The sequence below is a fragment of the Kwoniella shivajii genome, chromosome 10, assembly GCF_035658355.1.
Source record: "Kwoniella shivajii chromosome 10, complete sequence".
Lineage (NCBI taxonomy): Eukaryota > Fungi > Basidiomycota > Tremellomycetes > Tremellales > Cryptococcaceae > Kwoniella > Kwoniella shivajii.
Genome location: NC_085917.1, coordinates 282,824 through 302,034, shown reverse-complemented (window position 1 = coordinate 302,034; position 19,211 = coordinate 282,824). Strand labels below are relative to the sequence as shown.

General features: G+C 41.4%; 7 protein-coding genes across 7 annotated transcripts; 2 read left to right on the top strand and 5 right to left on the bottom strand.

The window, feature by feature from the left end:
* Positions 1 to 350: 350 nt before the first annotated feature.
* IL334_007002 (uncharacterized protein) lies at positions 351 to 3,624 on the bottom strand (the record flags this gene model as incomplete). Its single annotated transcript, XM_062938697.1, has 7 exons — positions 351 to 1,729; positions 1,865 to 2,328; positions 2,399 to 2,434; positions 2,493 to 2,561; positions 2,712 to 3,004; positions 3,122 to 3,224; positions 3,341 to 3,624. The coding sequence occupies 7 exons, from the start codon at positions 3,622 to 3,624 to the stop codon at positions 351 to 353; spliced, it is 2,628 nt and encodes an 875-aa protein (XP_062794748.1).
* An 862-nt stretch (positions 3,625 to 4,486) lies between these two features.
* Positions 4,487 to 6,022, top strand: IL334_007001 (uncharacterized protein; the record flags this gene model as incomplete). The annotated part of the gene is made up of 7 exons (XM_062938696.1): positions 4,487 to 4,554; positions 4,646 to 4,877; positions 4,977 to 5,161; positions 5,254 to 5,283; positions 5,369 to 5,454; positions 5,574 to 5,662; positions 5,768 to 6,022. 7 exons carry the CDS (start codon positions 4,487 to 4,489, stop codon positions 6,020 to 6,022), a joined length of 945 nt encoding a protein of 314 aa, XP_062794747.1.
* Positions 6,023 to 6,588: 566 nt separating this feature from the next.
* On the bottom strand, positions 6,589 to 9,842 carry IL334_007000 (uncharacterized protein; the record flags this gene model as incomplete). The annotated part of the gene is made up of 6 exons (XM_062938695.1): positions 6,589 to 7,379; positions 7,458 to 7,581; positions 7,666 to 8,107; positions 8,180 to 8,437; positions 8,514 to 8,631; positions 8,732 to 9,842. The coding sequence occupies 6 exons, from the start codon at positions 9,840 to 9,842 to the stop codon at positions 6,589 to 6,591; spliced, it is 2,844 nt and encodes a 947-aa protein (XP_062794746.1).
* Positions 9,843 to 10,701: 859 nt separating this feature from the next.
* On the bottom strand, positions 10,702 to 12,261 carry IL334_006999 (uncharacterized protein; the record flags this gene model as incomplete). The annotated part of the gene is made up of 2 exons (XM_062938694.1): positions 10,702 to 11,999; positions 12,087 to 12,261. The coding sequence occupies 2 exons, from the start codon at positions 12,259 to 12,261 to the stop codon at positions 10,702 to 10,704; spliced, it is 1,473 nt and encodes a 490-aa protein (XP_062794745.1).
* An 844-nt stretch (positions 12,262 to 13,105) lies between these two features.
* IL334_006998 (40S ribosomal protein S23) lies at positions 13,106 to 14,314 on the bottom strand (the record flags this gene model as incomplete). Its single annotated transcript, XM_062938693.1, has 5 exons — positions 13,106 to 13,124; positions 13,251 to 13,384; positions 13,504 to 13,620; positions 13,925 to 14,085; positions 14,215 to 14,314. The coding sequence occupies 5 exons, from the start codon at positions 14,312 to 14,314 to the stop codon at positions 13,106 to 13,108; spliced, it is 531 nt and encodes a 176-aa protein (XP_062794744.1).
* Positions 14,315 to 14,889: 575 nt separating this feature from the next.
* IL334_006997 (gamma-glutamyltransferase) lies at positions 14,890 to 17,693 on the top strand (the record flags this gene model as incomplete). The annotated part of the gene is made up of 15 exons (XM_062938692.1): positions 14,890 to 15,010; positions 15,073 to 15,117; positions 15,179 to 15,235; positions 15,318 to 15,451; positions 15,542 to 15,709; positions 15,793 to 15,842; positions 15,901 to 15,919; positions 15,975 to 16,083; positions 16,154 to 16,293; positions 16,357 to 16,510; positions 16,653 to 16,714; positions 16,768 to 16,918; positions 17,023 to 17,206; positions 17,272 to 17,477; positions 17,539 to 17,693. 15 exons carry the CDS (start codon positions 14,890 to 14,892, stop codon positions 17,691 to 17,693), a joined length of 1,755 nt encoding a protein of 584 aa, XP_062794743.1.
* Positions 17,694 to 18,019: 326 nt separating this feature from the next.
* IL334_006996 (uncharacterized protein) lies at positions 18,020 to 18,949 on the bottom strand (the record flags this gene model as incomplete). The annotated part of the gene is made up of 3 exons (XM_062938691.1): positions 18,020 to 18,052; positions 18,159 to 18,320; positions 18,584 to 18,949. The coding sequence occupies 3 exons, from the start codon at positions 18,947 to 18,949 to the stop codon at positions 18,020 to 18,022; spliced, it is 561 nt and encodes a 186-aa protein (XP_062794742.1).
* Between the last annotated feature and the right edge of the window lie 262 nt (positions 18,950 to 19,211).

The window sequence follows — 19,211 nt, the reverse complement described above, 5'->3', positions numbered from 1 at the left end:
TGTTACATAGAGATGTGTGGGTATCGTGTATGTTTGAAGGACTTGATAATTTTCCACGGATTGAAAGAAATCTAAAAATCGGTGAGTATATCTTGTCGATTATGTATATATTTTATTTGCAATGCTTGTTATCCATCCGAGTATTGTCCCTGCATACAACTATATATATACTTATATACTGCTCGAATTACCTATTTTCCGTATATATTTTGATTCAAGATACCAGACATTTTACATTCTACTCTTTTTTGTTTTCTTGACCAACGCCCAGCGCCCAATGCCCAAGCAGATTCAGATGTAGGATAGATACCGTCTCATGATCATTATTTCCGGAACATAGAGTAAGACATCTAAGAACCATATCTTGGTCCTGCGAATCCTGGTGGATCGTTCCTGCCTCTTGGAGCTCTAGGACCCATCAATCCACTTCCACTGGATATTCTATTTCCTTGAACAGTACTTGATCCCGTTGCTGATCCTGACAGACTTGATCTATCACTTGAATTCGAACCAAACGTCGTTCTCGTCGTGGCAGTAGTAGGTATAGGAGTTATATTTTTATCTAGATTTCGGTTTTGTTGAAATTGAATTTGATCTTGATCTTGATCTTGAATGGATATTGGATTATTTTCATAAACATTTATTCTTTTACCCACTCCGATTTCAGCATGTCCAACTTCTGTTGTTCTACCTTCGTAATCATCATCATCACTTCCTATTCCACCTTTTGATATTCCATCAATGTCCTCGTCATTGAAAGATGGACTTTCAACTAAAGCTGTTCTTTCCTGTTTATCCAATTCGTCATCACGATGTTTTTTACTCAATAATGGGAATTTCTTTTCTCCACCTTCCCTATCCCTTTCCTTTTCCTTTTCTCTGGATTTGGATCTTGATCTGGATGGTCGTTTTTCATTGTGATGTTTGTTGTTTAGAGATAAATCAGGTCCAGAAGGGAAATGGAATAATCCTGATAATCCTTTATGTTGAGGATTCAGCTTTGTCGAAGAAGATGATGATACTGCGGGCGGTATGTTGGGGTTGTTTTGAGTGATACCATTTGGATCTAGATAATTCAATTGATACGGCGATTCATCTGTTCCCTGTGATACGAGAGGGCCGAGATTCGCATAGGCTTTGGTTGAAATTTTCTTTTTAGAATTATCATACGCGAAATCTTCTTCTTCTATAACGGGATATACTGATCCTGTCGCTGACGGCTGTCGATAACCCATAGTTGGGAAATCACCTGCACCACCGACACCTACACCGGAAGAAGGTGAAGGGGGTGGATGGGAGTGCTTCCTATAAGTATGAATGGCAGTTTCATCAGGTGCTGTTCCATAGTGATATTGATGAACTACATCGGCTTCTTCGAACTGTTTAGAATCAAATATTGTATTAGCTACAGCTTTCATCGTTGAAGTGGCAGAAGTTGCAGTGAGTGTAAACGTCGAGGAAGAAGGAGAAGAAAAACTTGAATCTGGGATTGGAGTTGAACTTTGAAGGGATTTTAAAAGAATATATTCTGAATTTTCAGTTAAAGGAAAAAGATGATTTGAACTTGCCTTGAGATTTGATTTTGATCTTTGAGGTGAAGGGAAATAACTATGTGCTCCGCCTACACCACCTGGGAAACTGTGTCCAGGCAAATTGGGCGACAAAGGAGATTTGGCTGAATGTAAAGATATCTGATCCATCGCATCTGATGGCATTGGGTTGTCGGATACTGCAGGATGTCAATGAGAAACAGTAAGCATTATCCAACGGGTCCAAATAAAGATTAAGTTGCAAATAGCTCATTATAACCTTCCTTCTCTCAACGTCCAGGAACAACGATATGTAAATGGTTAAAAATACTCACATTGGAATCTCTCTAGATGACCTAAACCATGGGTACTCAAATTACCATTACCATTACCGTAACCGTATAAACTCTTACTACCACCACCTCCTAGAGAAGAAGCACTGCTCATTCTTCTAGAAAAGGATTTTGCTCTAATTATACTTCCAACAGCACCGAATCCACCTCTCAAAGCATCCATCCCTGGATCTTCAGCTGCTGAGACTTGTCCCTTTTCAGCATCTTCAGTTTGATGTCTTGAAGCTTGCATCAATATTGTAGATTTCCGATCTAATTTATCTAATGTTTCAGGATCTACTTTTGATAATTGAAGTAAAGTGATTCCTAAACATGTGACTAAGAATCCCAGTACCATCGTTATGAGTGTTACTGCTGATGCCTTGAGTCCCTTGTATAAGATGAATGAAGTGATCAAAGTTGCAGAGGAGAAGAAGCAGAAGTAAACAGGAACAACCATCGAGGTACTGAAAATAAAGTGAATGATTAGCATCCATATCTGAACGTGAAAGAATCACATAGTTTGAAATGACTTACTTGAACAGTTCCAGCGCTTTGTTTAAATAATTAATCCTGATTGTAAGACACCCAGTTCAGCAAGGACTCGGTCCGTCGAGTGAATGCGGCTTACTCGATCAACAGAGTGACTACAACGAATACGAAGAGGAACCAGAAGAACCAGTTCTTGACTTGATTGTTACTGCGATAGATGGCGTCGTCAGCATAATGCTCGTGCTTCTCTACCTTCAGACCCATAACTTCTCCCTCGATCGTGGAAGTCCCCAATTCTCTATAACCCACTCCGGTATACACCCATTGACGGAGAGAGATAAAAGAGTTCATCACTTACCCTTGTATACTAGTAACAATACTAGCACCTAATCCTTGAGTACAACTGACACTTATTCCACCTATCAAACTACATATACTGATATATGGTAACATGCTTTTCTTACCCCATTTAGGAGCGACGAAGAAGACCATGACTAGACTTGCAGCTATTAGAATTCCTGCCCAAACTAAGAAACCGACTGATAAGAAGTATTTCTTGAATTCATTAATGGTCGTTACCGATTGTTGTTCAGGTGCGTTCAAAGCGAGGATTACAGCTCCCATTATACATAATGTACAACCTATCCAGCCCTAGATCAGATATCAGCTAAGATCGACGGATATGCTTGTAAGGCGTTCGGGTCGGTAGGTATACCGAAGATAACGAATAGTGATCAAGGGCGAAGCGAAGGAAGATAGTAGACTTACGAAAAAAGTGAGTTTCTCTTTCAATAAAAAATGTGATAGAATCGCTGCTACTACAACTGATAAAGCGCCCATGGGAGTTACCAGGATAGCTTCGGTGAAAGCGCTACGAGCGAAAAGTGATCAGACTTTGATCCCTGTCCCTCTTCTCAACTCGTGTCTTTTGGCGTTTTTCCGTCGAATCGACCCAAATGTTCATTTGTTCAAGAGGTGAAAACTCACTAAGCAACGAAATTACATATCTCCCCGACTATCATGGTGATCATTCCTGCCCACCACAACCAACTTTTCAAATAACCATGACCTTCTCCCGCGACATTACCATACTTCTTAGTTGACTCTATCAATCCTTTTTTCTTAATGACGAAACTTGATCCGATCAATAATCCTGATCCCACCGCTAAACAGATTCCTACGATCTTGAAATTTGAATTGGAGGAAGAATCCACTAAACCATGGGCAGAAGCTGATGCTGATGCTGAAGATGAAGTCGAGGACGTTGACATCCTATGTAGCACTTATCCGCTGAGATGTTATGCTCTACTCTAAGGAATGGAACTTCAATGGTTTTTGTGGTTCTTTATATGCTGTGAAGCACTAATAATCTTGAGGCAGTACTTCGCAGTTAATACTACTCGAAACAAGCACAGGTTGAAGATGGTACGCAGTTCGAGGTCTACTTCGGTTGTTTTTTTGTGTTGTAATCCAAGTGTCACCCTCCTATTGTGGGGCTTGGAACGCTTATTCTATGATATCTGTGACTGGTCGGAGTGATATCGTCGGTTGGGTGATGATGTTTCGGATATATTCAATGTATGATGATGATATCGAATCGAGGAATTCTATTACATGTAACTTGTGCTTTGATTATCGCAGCTTTTTTCCCATATATCGCTGTGTTTTGTGTGTTCTCTTGTGGTTATACAAAGGTTGTTCAGCAAGGACAATTGAGCAAGATGATGGTATGATGATGATGATGATACGATCCTTTGATATATCATATCATATACATCAACGTACTACCAAGATAAAAGCACGGACCTCTTTGTGATAGATTATTGCGGTGAATGATGATGATGATATTATTCTCTATGGTGGTGATGTGACAGGCGCGTCTGGACTAATTCAGGGGTTTCATGCCACGTTTACAGGGCTAATGAATCATTACGTAATTGCAGATCACTCCGGTTAATTGGGAAAGAAGTGAGTTGCCGAAAGGTCCAATCCTTCGATTTAATGAGTTACAGCTTCACATTTGTGATCTGTTGTTTTATTTGACATTGATCGTATCGGAAGAGGAGTTGTATATATCATCGTCCCATCAAGCGACTCTGATCACTCGGCCTATACTCGTAACTTACAGATACAATGACAATTCTTCAGCCTATTCGTAAAGCAGCGGTGATAGGAGCCGGTCAAATGGGATTAGGAATAGCGTGAGTGTGCACATCTTTTTACTAATATGTATATGTTTATGTATTTGCTCTTGGGTCCATGTTGACTGGTTTGAGATGATATCTATCACAGATATGTAACAGCAGTTCACGCCAAAGTCCCATTGACCATACACGATCCATCATCATCAGTTTTATCCTCCGCGATGGAAAAATATAAATCACTTTTATCGAGGGATGTATCTAAATCACGTTTGAGCCAAAATGAAGCTGATGAGGCTTTATCTCGCGTGAGGGGTGTACAAGGTGATGGAGGTGGTGATATTGGAGATTCTATAAAAGACGACGTCGATATCATCATTGAGGTGAGCAATCGATTCATACTTATACATGTCTCAGAAGAAAGTACTACACCAAAAGTCAAAGAGAAATAGCTGGTAGCACTCCGTTAACGATGTGCACAGGCAATACCTGAGATACCTGAATTGAAATTAAGGTTATTCAAAAGACTAGGAAATATTTTACCGGAAAGTACGATACTGGGTAGTAATACTAGCTCAATCAGTATAACTAAATTAGCTGCTTCTGCCGGGAGTGGTTCGGGATTAGGGAAAGAGCAAGGAAGGAAAAGCTCAGAGAGAGTTATAGGGTATGTAGACATGAACGAGATTGGGGACTTTTGATCTACCAGAAAGAATGAGTTGGGCGACATGATTGAGCTGATCAAGTTGATACTTATAGGATACATTACTTCAATCCCGTTCCTCAGATGTACGTGGAAGCGTTTCACTGCAAGACCCAATGCAAAAAAACAATTAAAAAGCTGATTCTCGTTATTTTATGGATGATCCGATAGGAAACTAGTCGAGATCATACCCGCTCTTCAGACTTCTCAATCAACGATCGAACGTGCTAGGGCGTTTGGCAAAGCTTGTAAGAAAGGTGAGTGCAATTGATGTTTTTCCTTTTTCCTGTCTCTACATTCACTGGAAAAGATGAGAGGTTGATTTTACGGCCCGAGGTATATCTGACTGATTCTGTGTTCTGATCCCATCTGATAGAAGTAACGACATCATCCGATTCACCTGGATTCATAGCCAATGCGATTCTCATGCCGATGATCAATGAAGCGATCATGGTCTTAGAGAGGGTAAGTCTTGATTGATCATACAACGTTAAATCACTCGTATATAATTTCTGTCAATGTTTCAACTGACTTTTCGGATTATTGGAAAACTGCTTCATCGATCACTAGGGTATAGCGACTGCAGAAGATATAGATTTGACCTTCAAGTTAGGAATGGCACATCCAATGGGTCCATTGACTTTGGCCGATTTGATAGGCTTAGACACATGCTTGAATATACAACGAGTTTTGCATTCTGAAACGGGTGATAGTAAATACAGACCGGCAGGATTATTGGTAAAGATGGTTGACGCAGGTTGGGTTGGTAAGAAAGGTGGAAAAGGTTTTTATGAGTATGATGGGAAAGGTAATAAGATGAATTGAGGGGCTTTGGGTTGTGGGAGTATAGGAGACCGGAAGATTATGTAGTCAGCGAAGGATGGAGGACGGAGGACGGAGGATGGAGGATGGAAGATGATGAGTTAAGGCCACGATCAAGTGGCCTATTTTTGGCAGACGCAAGTCATATTTTGGAATTGTACATGCCTTTGTTGTACAGAATGCTAGACAAGATGAGTGAATCAAAACAGCGGTGCTCAGATCATATCGAGCTGCAATTATATGACTCTTTTCGTTCGCAAAAAACGATTACTTGAGACGAGCTTGATAGAATCTAAATGCAGTGGCGATGGAATAGAATAGACACTGATCATTCATAACATCATGAATTAATATAAGCTATGTATACTAATATTAAGCGTGTATAAAGCTGACAACTATTATTTATACAATAAGGAAACGACTAAAATCAAGTACACATTAATGTATATTCCTTCTATTCCCATCCGGTATTATTACGTGAATCTGAATCTGAATCTGAATCTGAATTTAAGAAATCGACGTTGATATTTCCCTTCTACAATTGCTATCTCCAAGACGTAATCTATCCCTTAACTGCCACTGGAACTTCCACTTGTACTGCCGCTTGCTGTGTTGTCGTCCATTGTTCCATATCCTTTTGTCCTTGAGAATCCACTACCATTCAAGGAAGAGCTGTTGACTCTCTTGACTCTTCTAGATCTACCTCTTCCATCTCGTTCACCATGTCGATATCCATCTTCTTCACTTTGAGCACGATCATCATTTTCATTTTCATGATGGTCACCATTATCGTTCAACTGAGGCGATCTCTTCTTATCTAGCTTGACAAACATGAAACAGATTTGAGCTAAAATCAAAGTAACAGCTGCGATACCGAAAATGGTTGAAGCGTATGTACCGACTGTTGCAGCGAATACAGTTCCAAACATTAAAGGAGAAATCAAATTCGCTCCACAAGCATGTAGTACCGATAGAGCACCAAACAGTCTACCTGATTGACTTGGATCAGGTAACAATGATAAAGCTAAGGAATTCGCAGCCGGATTACCTGATCCTCCCAGCGTGCATAGGACTGAAAGGATCACGAATCCAGTAGAACTGGGTGCCATCGCCAAAAAGATGTAGGGTAATGTTTCCAATATTAACGACACTCGAACAGTTAATAAATCTAGATGCGATGATCTTTTCGGTTTTTGATCTTGAACAGCGTTGGATTGTTTGGCGGAAGTAGATATTGGGGAAGTTGAATGTTCTCCTAACATCTCTTCAATAGCTTCTTCTTCAATCGTAGGATGATGACCTGGAAGAGTTGAAGTGTTCGTGTTTCCGATGAACCTTGGTTTAACATAGTGCATAACGACTGTGTTGATGAACGGTTCGATCAGCCAATGAGACACAATTTGTCTTTCAATATTTTTCTAAAAAGAGGTTCACTCACTAGGAATAAGGACGATGAGCACGAAACTTCTCGAGAAAGCAGCGAGAGACATGAATGGACCAAGTTGAGCAGAAGTCCAACCATAGGCGTAGAACGTGTATTGAGCTTTTATACTCATGATTCCCTTTTTATTTTTTCAGCATGTCGTCAACTACGACTCGACCAAAAAGAAAAGAAAAAAAAAACGAAAAGAGATTGGTGGACTTACAAATACCATTGACATACAAAATAATCCCAATCCCACAACGGTCAAATTCCAATTTCTCTGTTTGGTACCTTCAATTTCAGTGGGAATGAAAATAGATAAAGGTTCTAAAAAACCGAATATTTTCCTGAAAAATCGTTTGAATTTACCAATTGTTTTCTTTTGTGTCTTTGATGAATTCTTATGCGATACTGAAATATTTTGCGATAATCTACTCCAACCTGATAACAAGGGATCGACTTCCTCTGATTCGTTGATATTGAAAGGCGTTTCATCTTCCCATTCCCTTTCCAACTGATCACGTTTCTTAGCTTCTTCCCTTGCTAATTTACGTGTTTTCTTCAACATCATTCTCGCTTCGGATGAAAGTGATTCAGGTAAAAAGAATAATACCAATGGTATATAAAGGGCATAAATAATCACATTGATGTAAAATGGTGTCATACTAGGTTTCGTAATAAAGTTGGGCATCAGTGACAAGATACGCGCGATGATGTGTTGTTGGCTAATCACTCACATGTTCCCAGTCCAGGTGATCAATAAACTACCCAAAACTGGACCCACAGCGAATCCCGCCATGAATAGACCAGCTATTCGAGCAAAGATGGTCACTCTACTTCCATCCGGTGTGACATCCGATATATATGCGTTTATCGTTGCTGATATTGCACTATATCCACCCAAGAAACCTTCACACATAGGTCCAAGGAGCAAGAAATAGTATCCTCCAGGAACGAGATATGGGAAATTCGCAACGAGGACAAAACAAAGCTCGCTAACGGAGTAAATAATGATGTATTAAGCTACTGATCAAGATCACAAGAAATAGACATGTGGTGATATAAACCTACTTCAGAAATAGACCCAACACGACTAAGCCAATGATCTTTGTTCTACCTAATTTGTCTGAAGTTTTACCCCAGAAACCAGTAGTGAGAGCAGATAACAATCCCATGGTTGTAGTCATGACTATCGAAACATTCATCCATCAGCTCTTGAGTTTATGTTTGCTTCATCTGACTAGACGACAAGATATAATCGTTATATGGATATTGGAACTAAAACTCACTCATAGTCAATTTAGCAGCTGCACCTTGGACTTTGACGTCTCTCTTGCATAATCTAGGATCGATTTCTCTGTATGGTCTATGACCTTTATCGTCATCCTGACTTTCATGATTGTTTTCATCGTCATCGTCATCTTCCTCGGAAGGTAAAGGCGATTCTCCTTCGTCTTTCGATGGAATTGGTCGATCAGGTCTTGGTAGTGGTGAGGTTGGTTCAGGCCTGGAAATTGTTCCAGTTCCAGTTCCAGGTGAAATTGGTTTATTTCCAGATGGGACGGGTTTCGTGGTATTCGTCTTGGCTAGATCGTGATGCAAGTGATATTCGTATATATCATGTTGTACTTTCAAGAACCATTTATCAGAAGGAGTTAATTTATAATCGTCTCCAATTGGTAAATTCGTGCCGATTCCACTATCAGCTGAGATTGGCCGTCCTGCATTATATCCAGTTCGAAGAGAAGAGATCATATAATTATGATAGGTTTGGAGAGAGGACGTAACCAAATCTTGAGAATGAGGATGAGAATGCGTATGTGAAGTCGAGTCTTGACTTGCACTAGGAGGATGAGCCAAACAAGCTAAATTGATATATAATTCAGCTTTCGGTGCCATACTCATTCCTAGACAAAGTGGTACACCAATAACAAAAGGATATAACCATTTAGGACTTGGTCTTCTCCACTTTGGTCTTCTGGCAATCGAACCTTCTCTTATCGTATCCCAATTTTCTGCTTCCGTTTCTTGTTGGTCTTCTTCGTCCTGTCCTTCTTCTGCTTCTTCTTCGACTAGGTGTTGTTGTTCATTTTGATCTTGATCTTGATCTTGGTCATGCGCTTGTCCTTTGTCAAAGGCGGGAGTCAGGATTCTTGGAGTTGGATTGTTAGATTCTGATTCGGAAAACAAAGCACGTTCCGTTATGCCATTGGCTGTTAATCCACTATCATCGAAGGAAGGTACGTAATTATGTTGTTGTTCATGGGGCATTGGTGATTGAGTTCTACTTCCAAATGATCTCGATCTTGATCCAGGTGTCAGAGTTGCTGGATGTAAATGACTTGGGATAGATGAATGAGGCGTTTGAGGAGTTTGCTTACTTGTATTTGAAGATGACATGATGATCGTGGTTGACTATCAAGATGGTCTGATGGGATTATAGACAGTAGATGATATTACAGATAAGAACCGTTGTTGTTGCTAGATACAATGCTTACAAGCAGGTGGGAGAGGCAGTCGAGATGTCGTTTTTCAAGAGTAATCTATGGTGCGAATCGGGAGACAGTTAAAACTATATTATATGGGTTAGAGGGGTGGTTGAAGTGGATTTTACCCATGGATCGAATTTTCAAAATGAGGAAAAGCGCTTATTTGGTGTGATCGACGATCTTGAACAGCGAGTGTTTTGGTAGTTACGATCTCATAATTTCTTTCTCTGCCTATCTATCACACAGGTTGAGCCTAGATTGTCAAATAGTGCTTACGGTTCAGCATAATCTGATGAACGTGGACCGCAGTAAAAACAAAGAGTTGAATGTTATTATTGTTTGCGATGGTGAGAGGGTGTATTGGCTTGATCAGCGAGGATGATTGCGGCTGCATGTGGAACACAAATACCACAGAGCACTCTCTATACGAGGTAATAGATGTAAAAATAACGTTATCGTCATTACGAGTATTATGAAAATACGCGCATGCGTTGTGGGGTGAGGTGGAGTGTGTCTTCGGTCATTTCCGATACTCATGTGTGTTGCTCGTACAACATAACGTCATGGAACAGATTGAAGAGAAAGTAGTGAGCGAGTGATGATGGGTGATGTTCAAGTACCAGCAGTGTGAGAGACAAAAGAGAGAGAGTAGTAGCTATCAGTGAAGCTACTGATGACTGGATGAAAAACTTGTTACATGAGGAAGGAACAGTCGTTATCAATTTTCATAAAAGTATCGTTACAAAATCGTTGATTTCCAAAGTGCAATGTTATCTAATCTCCGTACTCAATGATCTCTTACATGCTTCTAATCGTTTATACCAAGCTTCCAGATTCTTTTCGAATTCGAAACATTCTATATGCAACTTGTCTTTCATGTTCTGACCTTTTAATCCATCCCTTACTCTACTTTCCTCCCATTCTTCAATTTTCTTCCTCGCTTCATCTTCTATCGTTTCCCTTTCTCTCCATGACTCCACCGAAGATCGAATCCCTCTTATCTGTCTTGTAAGAGATGTATTCAATGAAGAAGAAGTGTGTAGACTATCTGACAGGTGTTGTAAGCTGATCAAGAGCGATGTTGTATCTGATTGAACAAGATGTATCAATCGCGGTAATAACGGTATCCCTGTAGGCGTTGCTGAAGTCGTAGAAGTAGAAGGTGTTAAAGTCGCTAACGACGTCGAGTTGTTGGAAGGATAAGAAGGTAATACACAGTGTTGATGAGTAAATGAGCCATCCCATGAATCGAAATAGGCGGTTTCTACCCTGTCGTATTTATCTTTATCGATATTGATAGAACCATTGGACGGATAATTGAATTCGTTTGTTGCTATCATATCTAATTCACCTGTCCATCCAATTTTCGATATTTCGTCTTCTTCGTCTTCGTCTTCGTCATCGTCGTCTTCTTCAAGAATCACATTGTGGTCAAAACCCCCAGTAGTCTTCCCGATTCCTATTCCACTACCACCAGCTTCCCTATTCATCACCCCTAATTCCCTCATCGATTCGTCTCGACGTCTCTCAATGTCCAACATCCTATCAAGGTGCTTATGCAATCTGTCTTCAATCGATCCATATCCATGATGATAATTCATACTATCACCTGACGAATGATCAAGCTGTTTGAGTGAGCTTAAGAACCTCGAATTGAGAGCTAAGGTCTCAGAAAGGACAATCAATGGATTCAGTTCTTGTAGTTGGTCTTTTCTGATTTGACCAAGTGAGATTGACGATGACTGATTGTGGGTATTCTCATTCCGTACGGGATTTATGGTGTATCCCTCCCATGGATTGTTCCCGTCCACTTCGTCTAAGTTATGATCTCGATGGTGATCACGATGATCGGGAGGCGAGAAAGAATGTCTGTCATTCAATTCACTCTCCAATTCTAAGTCCGAATCTATTCCTCTGTCAGGCGAGATATCATCTGATATGGTAGGTGAATAAGAATTTGATGATTTTCCATTTCTCTTTTTACTGTTTTGATGAGTGGGCGTATGTAGCGACGGCAAAGGCAAGTTCTGAAACTGGTTTGGAGGTGTTGTTTGATGTTGTGATTCAGCTATACCCCGGAATATAATCATTTGATCATCAGCTATTTTCTTGAATCCCTCCATGGTGAGATGATGTGTATAGGTGTATAACTTACGGTCAAGACTTCCTTGTACATGATCAACCCCTTCTTCTCCCTCATTGAGGGTATACTCTAGTCCGAATTCAGCTGCCAGGGATTGTCCAATACCAATGCCAGGACCAAAATCAGAATGCAGATGATCATCTTCGAGATCCTCTTCTAACTCGTCCGCTAAAGATGAAAAAGCCATTTCCTCTAAATCACCTGAAGACCAAATCGTTCAAGAAATCGGATTTGCGAAGGAGTACTTTAATATATGAAGATAATCTAGCGTATAAGGCTCGCATCGAATGATGTGAAAGGAACCATGCGCATATCTTGCCTTCAGGTGAAAGGCTGATGAGCGGATAACACTTCTATATTGTGTACTCTATAGTCAACGGTCGATGACAGATAGAAGAGAGGTCATTAGGTCATGATGAGTGACACTGAACATACAAAGTGAAATGACAAAGCATCTATTGTTCAGTATCGAGGTAAGGTCTGTGTGACGGGTTGACATTACACACGGACCAACAAAAAGGATTGAATGGGGTAAATAGTGAAACATCATTCTTATTCTCCTTACTGCTCAATTGTTTCAGGTGAAGATTATCATATTATCGTGAGAGTCCGATCAAGCCGATCTGCTTCAACAGCTTGCTTGAAAGTTGAATGAAAGCAAGCGAAGCCAACGTATCCTGAAAGAGACAGCAGGTACGTCGTATAGTCCGCAAGATAAGATTGAAGGCCAGCAAATGGTCTTTCACATTTTTCATGTGATGACGCTACGTAGTCCCCCAGAGCTCATATGCGATGACTTTGAGCATTGTGATCATCCTGTATCCTTTCTGGCTCATTCTGATGATGTTATGCCTTAAACAGATATCCTTGTGTACTTTCCAAAGCTTCATCTCAACTGATAATACTGCCACAATGCAACCAACTACATCCTGTAAAGAGTACTTTTGCCGAAGAATTATGCTGTGTCAGATCATACATGCATCCCAGTCGTCCATAAATAGAAACACGATAGAATTAATGTACGAAGGGTTTTAAGATCGAGGCTTCTCCCTAATAGACAGCAAGACCAACATTAGCATACGATCCCAGCTGAATCCTATTTTCTCTACAGTATCGCTATCGCCCGAGGGTATATATGTATATGTAGCAAGGATAGTAAGAAGACAAAAGACTCACTTCTTTTCTTTCCAAAGAGCGAGAAGACCAACACCAGATACTTTGACGACCTTGAATCGCACACCGGGAATATCTCCCTTGGCTTTTCCTCGTCGACCGAAACCGGAGATGAGTACTTCGTCGTTCTCATCGGTCTAACAGGTAATTGTAATGATCAGCGACGAAACACACATTGGATGCTTCCAGCTAGCGATGTGCCAAGATACAGGAGGGAGGGGACGGTATGGTCAAAAGATAAAGATAAAAAACTTACAAAGTTCAAACAACCATCATTGGGAACGAAAGCGGTGACTTTCTTACCGTTCTTGATAAGTTGGACTCGGACACATTTTCGGATAGCAGAGTTGGGTTGTTTGGCCTCAACACCGACCTAACAAGACAAGAACGACGATGTCAGCAGGTCGTCCTAGTAATTTGGTTCGATTCAATTTGACCCCAAAACTAAAAATCTTCTTCTCATCCAGCTAATACATGACCAGGGATGGTAACAGCTCTCCTCAGTCCAACGCTATTGACGTATTCCAATATAGCTCTTTATGGTATTCTTCTTCACCATATTCTTCCAGTATGATATATTCCCTTGCACCACCCCTGGCTCATCCACTTCCGAGTTCCATGTTGTGTCTTGTTTTTGACCAACAGAGGTATCAAACGACCGAATCTTGAACACTCACCTTCTCCAAAACGATACCTTTGGCGTGAGAAGAACCACCGGTAGGGGAGGTTTTGTAGAATTTACCAAGAGCTCTCTTCTTGTAGTTCTTGTCGGCCCATCTGTTCTCCCTTCGAGAAGTTCGGAGTTTTCTGGCGGCGTGTAAACCTCGAGGCTTGTTGGCTGTAAGACAAGTAGGCGAGTGGTAGGAACAAAGTAAGACAAGGATAGGTATAGGTATAGGTTGTTGATGTTATTGATGGGAGATTCGGATGATTTGTTGAGCAATATAAGACAACGATTATGACATACGAAGGGATAGCGACGAAGGAGCGTTGAATTGATGGTAATCGTTAGCAGACTCTCCCCATTCATCTGGACAGCCAATACGATCTTGGTACTCACAACCCATGTTGACTGATTTTGAAGGATGAAGAAGAACCTTTTGACTAGATGATCTTGAAGTATTTCAACGAAATGCACCAATGGTTCCTACAGGCCTGAGTAGCAGCAAACCAGTGGAGAGAGAGGGAGAGTGAGTGAGTGAGTGAGTGACACAGAGAGTGAGAGAATCCAACCAAAGCAGATCCCCAAGCGAGTCACACCGTACACAAACACCACCATACAATTCAGACCACCGTACAGGAAGTGCAGCTGCAAAGCTATGGTGGAGTGGTCAAAGCAGGGAACGAGGCAAAGTATGAAAGAACGGTATTACGTGACATATTGGTCAGTGTGGCAGCTGGGGCAGTGTCCGCTTAACCCCGATCAAATAGACTAATCACCGACAACATCGACCACCGTCTTTCACATCGAAGCGGCGTTCACCGATAACAAGCTGAAGATCAACCTCCACTTTCGGGTATACCCGGTTGCTCATGAGGTGATCAACACGAACGAATAGATAACAAGAGGAGTGAAATAAGAGTCATCAAAGTATCGTGTTGCTCCGCTACTTTGTAGACAGCAAGTACTCAAAAAGCAAAGATGGCACCTCTCGATTTCTCCCGTCTCCATCCATCGCATAATCCTCAATTCGCTCATTTCCCTTCTAGGAGATCTACCATCTTCTCGACGAAAGGAGCCGTAGCTACTTCTCAACCTCTGGGTGAGTGTCAGCTCTCTCTTAGTCGCCGACTGAACTGCAAGCTGATTCATGGTGACTTGTAGCATGCCAAGCAGGTTTGGAAATACTTAACAAGGGCGGAAATGCAGGTGAGCTACCCAGCTGTCCTCCTTACCAAGAAGAGTAGCTGACGTCTGTGATCGACTGCAGCCGACGCAGCTGTGGCTACTGCTGCTGCCTTGAATGTCAGCGAGCCTTCTTGTACTGGTGAGTGTTCACTATTGACTACCTTCTTGACTTATCCGACGTGGAAGCTGACGGTCGACAATTGCCTGTTTTCCTGACACAGGTATCGGAGGAGATGTCTTTTGTCTCTTCTACGACGCCAAAACCAAGACAGTCCGAGGAATCAATGGATCAGGTAGATCACCAAAAGCTCTGAATTTGGAATATCTCAGAAGTCAAGGTATAACAGGTGACAGTGTATGTATTGAAAACTTGCCTTACTCATGAACCTACCTCTATTCGTCATTGACCGAAAGAAGATTTATGCTCATAACCATAAACATATAGATCCCATTGACCAATTTGAATTCAGTGACTGTACCTTGTGCAGCCGCAGGATGGATCAAAACAGTATCCGAACTCGGTTCAGGTAATCTTTCAATGAGAGAGATCTTGGATCCAGCTATCAGATTAGCTAGAGAAGGTGTAGCAGAACATGAGTTGAACAGTAAAGCTGTAAGTCATTCAGTCGATGCATTTCGAGCTGCACGACCAAGAACATGAAGCTGATGATTAAGTCCGCTGTTAATGTGAACTAGTGGCAACGTTCTGAAAACCTTATCAAGAATGCTTCGCCCAATTGGAAAGAGTAAGCTACCGGAATACCCTTCACTGCCACAACGAGTATAGCTGACGCAATGCCAAAGAATGATGATGCCTGATGGAGTGAGCTGTCACAGTTGCTATGACCAGTGAGACCTAAGCTGACATGATTATGTAGAACCCTCCACAACCGTCAAACGTGATGATCCACTCCCAGCTAGCTGATACTTTCGAAGCTGTCGCCGAGCATGGAAGAGCAGGGTTCTACGAAGGACGGATAGCCCAAGGTGAGCTTGACTGACTATTTCAATCAACGGGGAACATCCTTAAGAGCTGAAAAATCTCCTCGATATACAGCCATAGTAGAACTTGTCCAATCAGGAGGAGGAGTGATGACACTTGAAGATTTAGCTGAATGTGATGTGGAAGTCATACAACCTATAAAATACGACTTTAAAGTTGGAGAAGCCGGTGATCAAGGTGTTTCACTTTGGGAAGTGAGTTGACATATCTGCCTTCAAACGTTTGGGAGAAATTTTACTGATAGTACAAAACTTTAGTGTCCACCAAACGGTCAAGGCTTGACTGCTTTAGTAGCTTTAGGTATAATCGAAGCTGTAGAAACTCAACATGGTATTGATGTCCTGGAACTACCTCATAATTCGACTACTTATCTGCATATACTGATCGAAGCTCTAAGACTCGCATTTGCCGGTAAGCTTATACCTGATGACATTCATATCGCCATAAAAGCTGATTCGTTTTGGATCTTACTTTTCTCTGTCGTTGGCAGATAGTAAGTCATCACCCGTCATTCAGGAGCCCATTCTGACTCGCTGACATGATTCTATCGTAGCCCGATACTATGTCACAGATCCGGCAGTAGTTCATGTCCCTGTCGAAGAGCTCTTGAGCAAGGTAAGCTGATTGTGTCTTAATAAGCAATGATGCTGACCACCGGGGGTATCCAGGAATACCTCAACAAAAGAGCAGCCCTAATCGATCTTAAAAAGTCAACAACCATATCTCATGGCAATCCTATCAACTCAAGTGATACAGTATATCTGGCAACAGCGGACAAAGAAGGGAACAGTTGTTCGTTCATTGCGTCAAACTATGCAGGTACGTTCGGTGATGCAATTCCAAAATCCCTGTCGTATATCTCTCAACTCGCCCGAATGACAAACCACTCCGCACGATTAACTCGCTGATCATCTCGGTTGCAGGATTCGGAACCGGTGCTATACCCAAAGGAACAGGATTCACCCTTCAGAATCGAGGAACCGGTTTTACACTTCAAGAAGGACATCCCAACAATATCCAAGGAGGTAAAAGGCCTTATCACACAATCATACCTGCTATGGTTACTCAGAATGGGGAATTGTTGATGTCTTATGGTGTAATGGGAGGGTGAGTGTTCGCTTTCCTGAAGAAAACTATGGAATTGCAAACTCATGATGATCCGAAATGAACAGATTCATGCAACCACAAGGACATGTTCAAGTTCTTCTGAACAAACTTCGTGGATTTTCCGTTCAATCTTCTCTTGACGCACCTAGATTCTGTATTTCAGCTGGATTACCCGATGCGAGCGATAAGAACGCAGACGCTGCCGGTGATATAAATAGTGAGATTTGGTTTGAGGAAGGAATACCTTTAGAGACAGTACAAGAACTGGCCGGTAAGTGCAATTCCCTCGCGAGCGAAGTAGTTTCGGTGATATTGATGGTCAATTCGGATAGCAATGGGTCATCAATGTGAAGTAGCAGTAGGATACGCAAGATCGATAGCTGGAAGGGGTCAGATTATCCAAAAAGTAGTTGATCCAAATGGAAGGAGAGTATGGGCCGCTGGATCTGATTTAAGAGGTGATGGATGCGCTGTAGGACAGATCTAGTTTGAGGAATACTCCAATGCTACGATACACACAGAATCGAAATATGTTAGTAGTAAAGTTGTAGATGGATACGGAATAACAACAAGAACAAATGGGTAATACAACCATGCATGGTATATATACAGGTACAATGTACATTACTTTGTTAGTGCCTTTATGATCTCTGAGATATCACACGAAAGTGTCCTCATGTGATGAGACCGGAACGACGTACAACTCCTGATGAGACGTAAGATATGTCTTCAGGATACGGGTCAGGTTCTAATTCCTGTCCTGAAGTATGAGAAACGTATGCTGTGTTAGGTGATGATAGCCTCATACGATTGTTATGATCTCCATTTCGACTTGAATTCCTCAGCCTATTTCGATATCAATATCAAGAACAAGATCAGCAATGGATATCAGTCGTATTGGAAGTCATTTGACGAAAGAATCAAATCAAATCGTGACCGCGATGTCACTTACCTTCTCTACGAGGATTTTCCAATCTACAGCCTTTGTGCCATTCAGAACTAATATGAACCCGTCTACGGGGTATGGTTTCACAGGTGGTAAGGTGTCTTTACTATTTGATGGCGGTTGTGGTGTGGGTGGTAGTGATATATAAGTGAAATGAAGTTTACCAAGCTATTGATTCGTGTTTCGTTTTTGGTGATTGTTTGGTTGTTGTATGGTTGACAAAAGTGTGTTGTTGATGGTATGAGGGGAAGATTGGTTGTTGTGGTTTTAGAGATTGGATCAATGTCATTTAAATGGCACGAGTGAATGTGATTCCAATGTATTAGGTCAAAAGTTCAATCATAGCAGTGGATAAACAGAGTAGCAAACGTAGTCAGTGACTTTAGTCTAGTATACAGAGACCACCCGTCCAAAGTGATGAGATTACTAACCTCACATTCCATCTTCCCACTTTCATTTTCATTCCATTGACTAGCTAAACCAAGTAACAACCTCTTCCTTTCCTGATATTCCAAATATGGTTCATCATCATCGTCATCGTCATTGTCATTGTCATCATCGTGTTCTTCTTCATTGTCATTGTCATTGTCATTTCCATTTACATTTACATCTTGGCAATCTGATTTTTGGGCATCATCTCCATCTTGAGAATCAGACGATTCGTCCAGAGGTATATAAGCTGAAGAGACTAATTGACCCGTTGGATAAATCAATAAAGCTGTATGAGGTCCAGAAGAAGGTTCAGACGAAAGTAATGAAGTCAATACTGAATGTATCACTCCCGGCGAGATCAACATCTTTCAAGTCAAGCGATTAAACCCTGATGATCAATTGATCTGGATAAAGGTCGTAAGTTGGCCGAGGAAGGGATAGATATAATGGAAACGTTCTTAAGAGTCGAATATCATGTCAACATCCATCAGACTCTTGAACGTTGTCGCTTACACCCGAAGGAACACTATTCTTACCCTACGAGTGAGTCATTGCTTTATGGTGGAGGTCATCCAGCCCATATAATTCCCAAAGCTCATGCAATGGCATTCACGGAAGAAAGCAGGA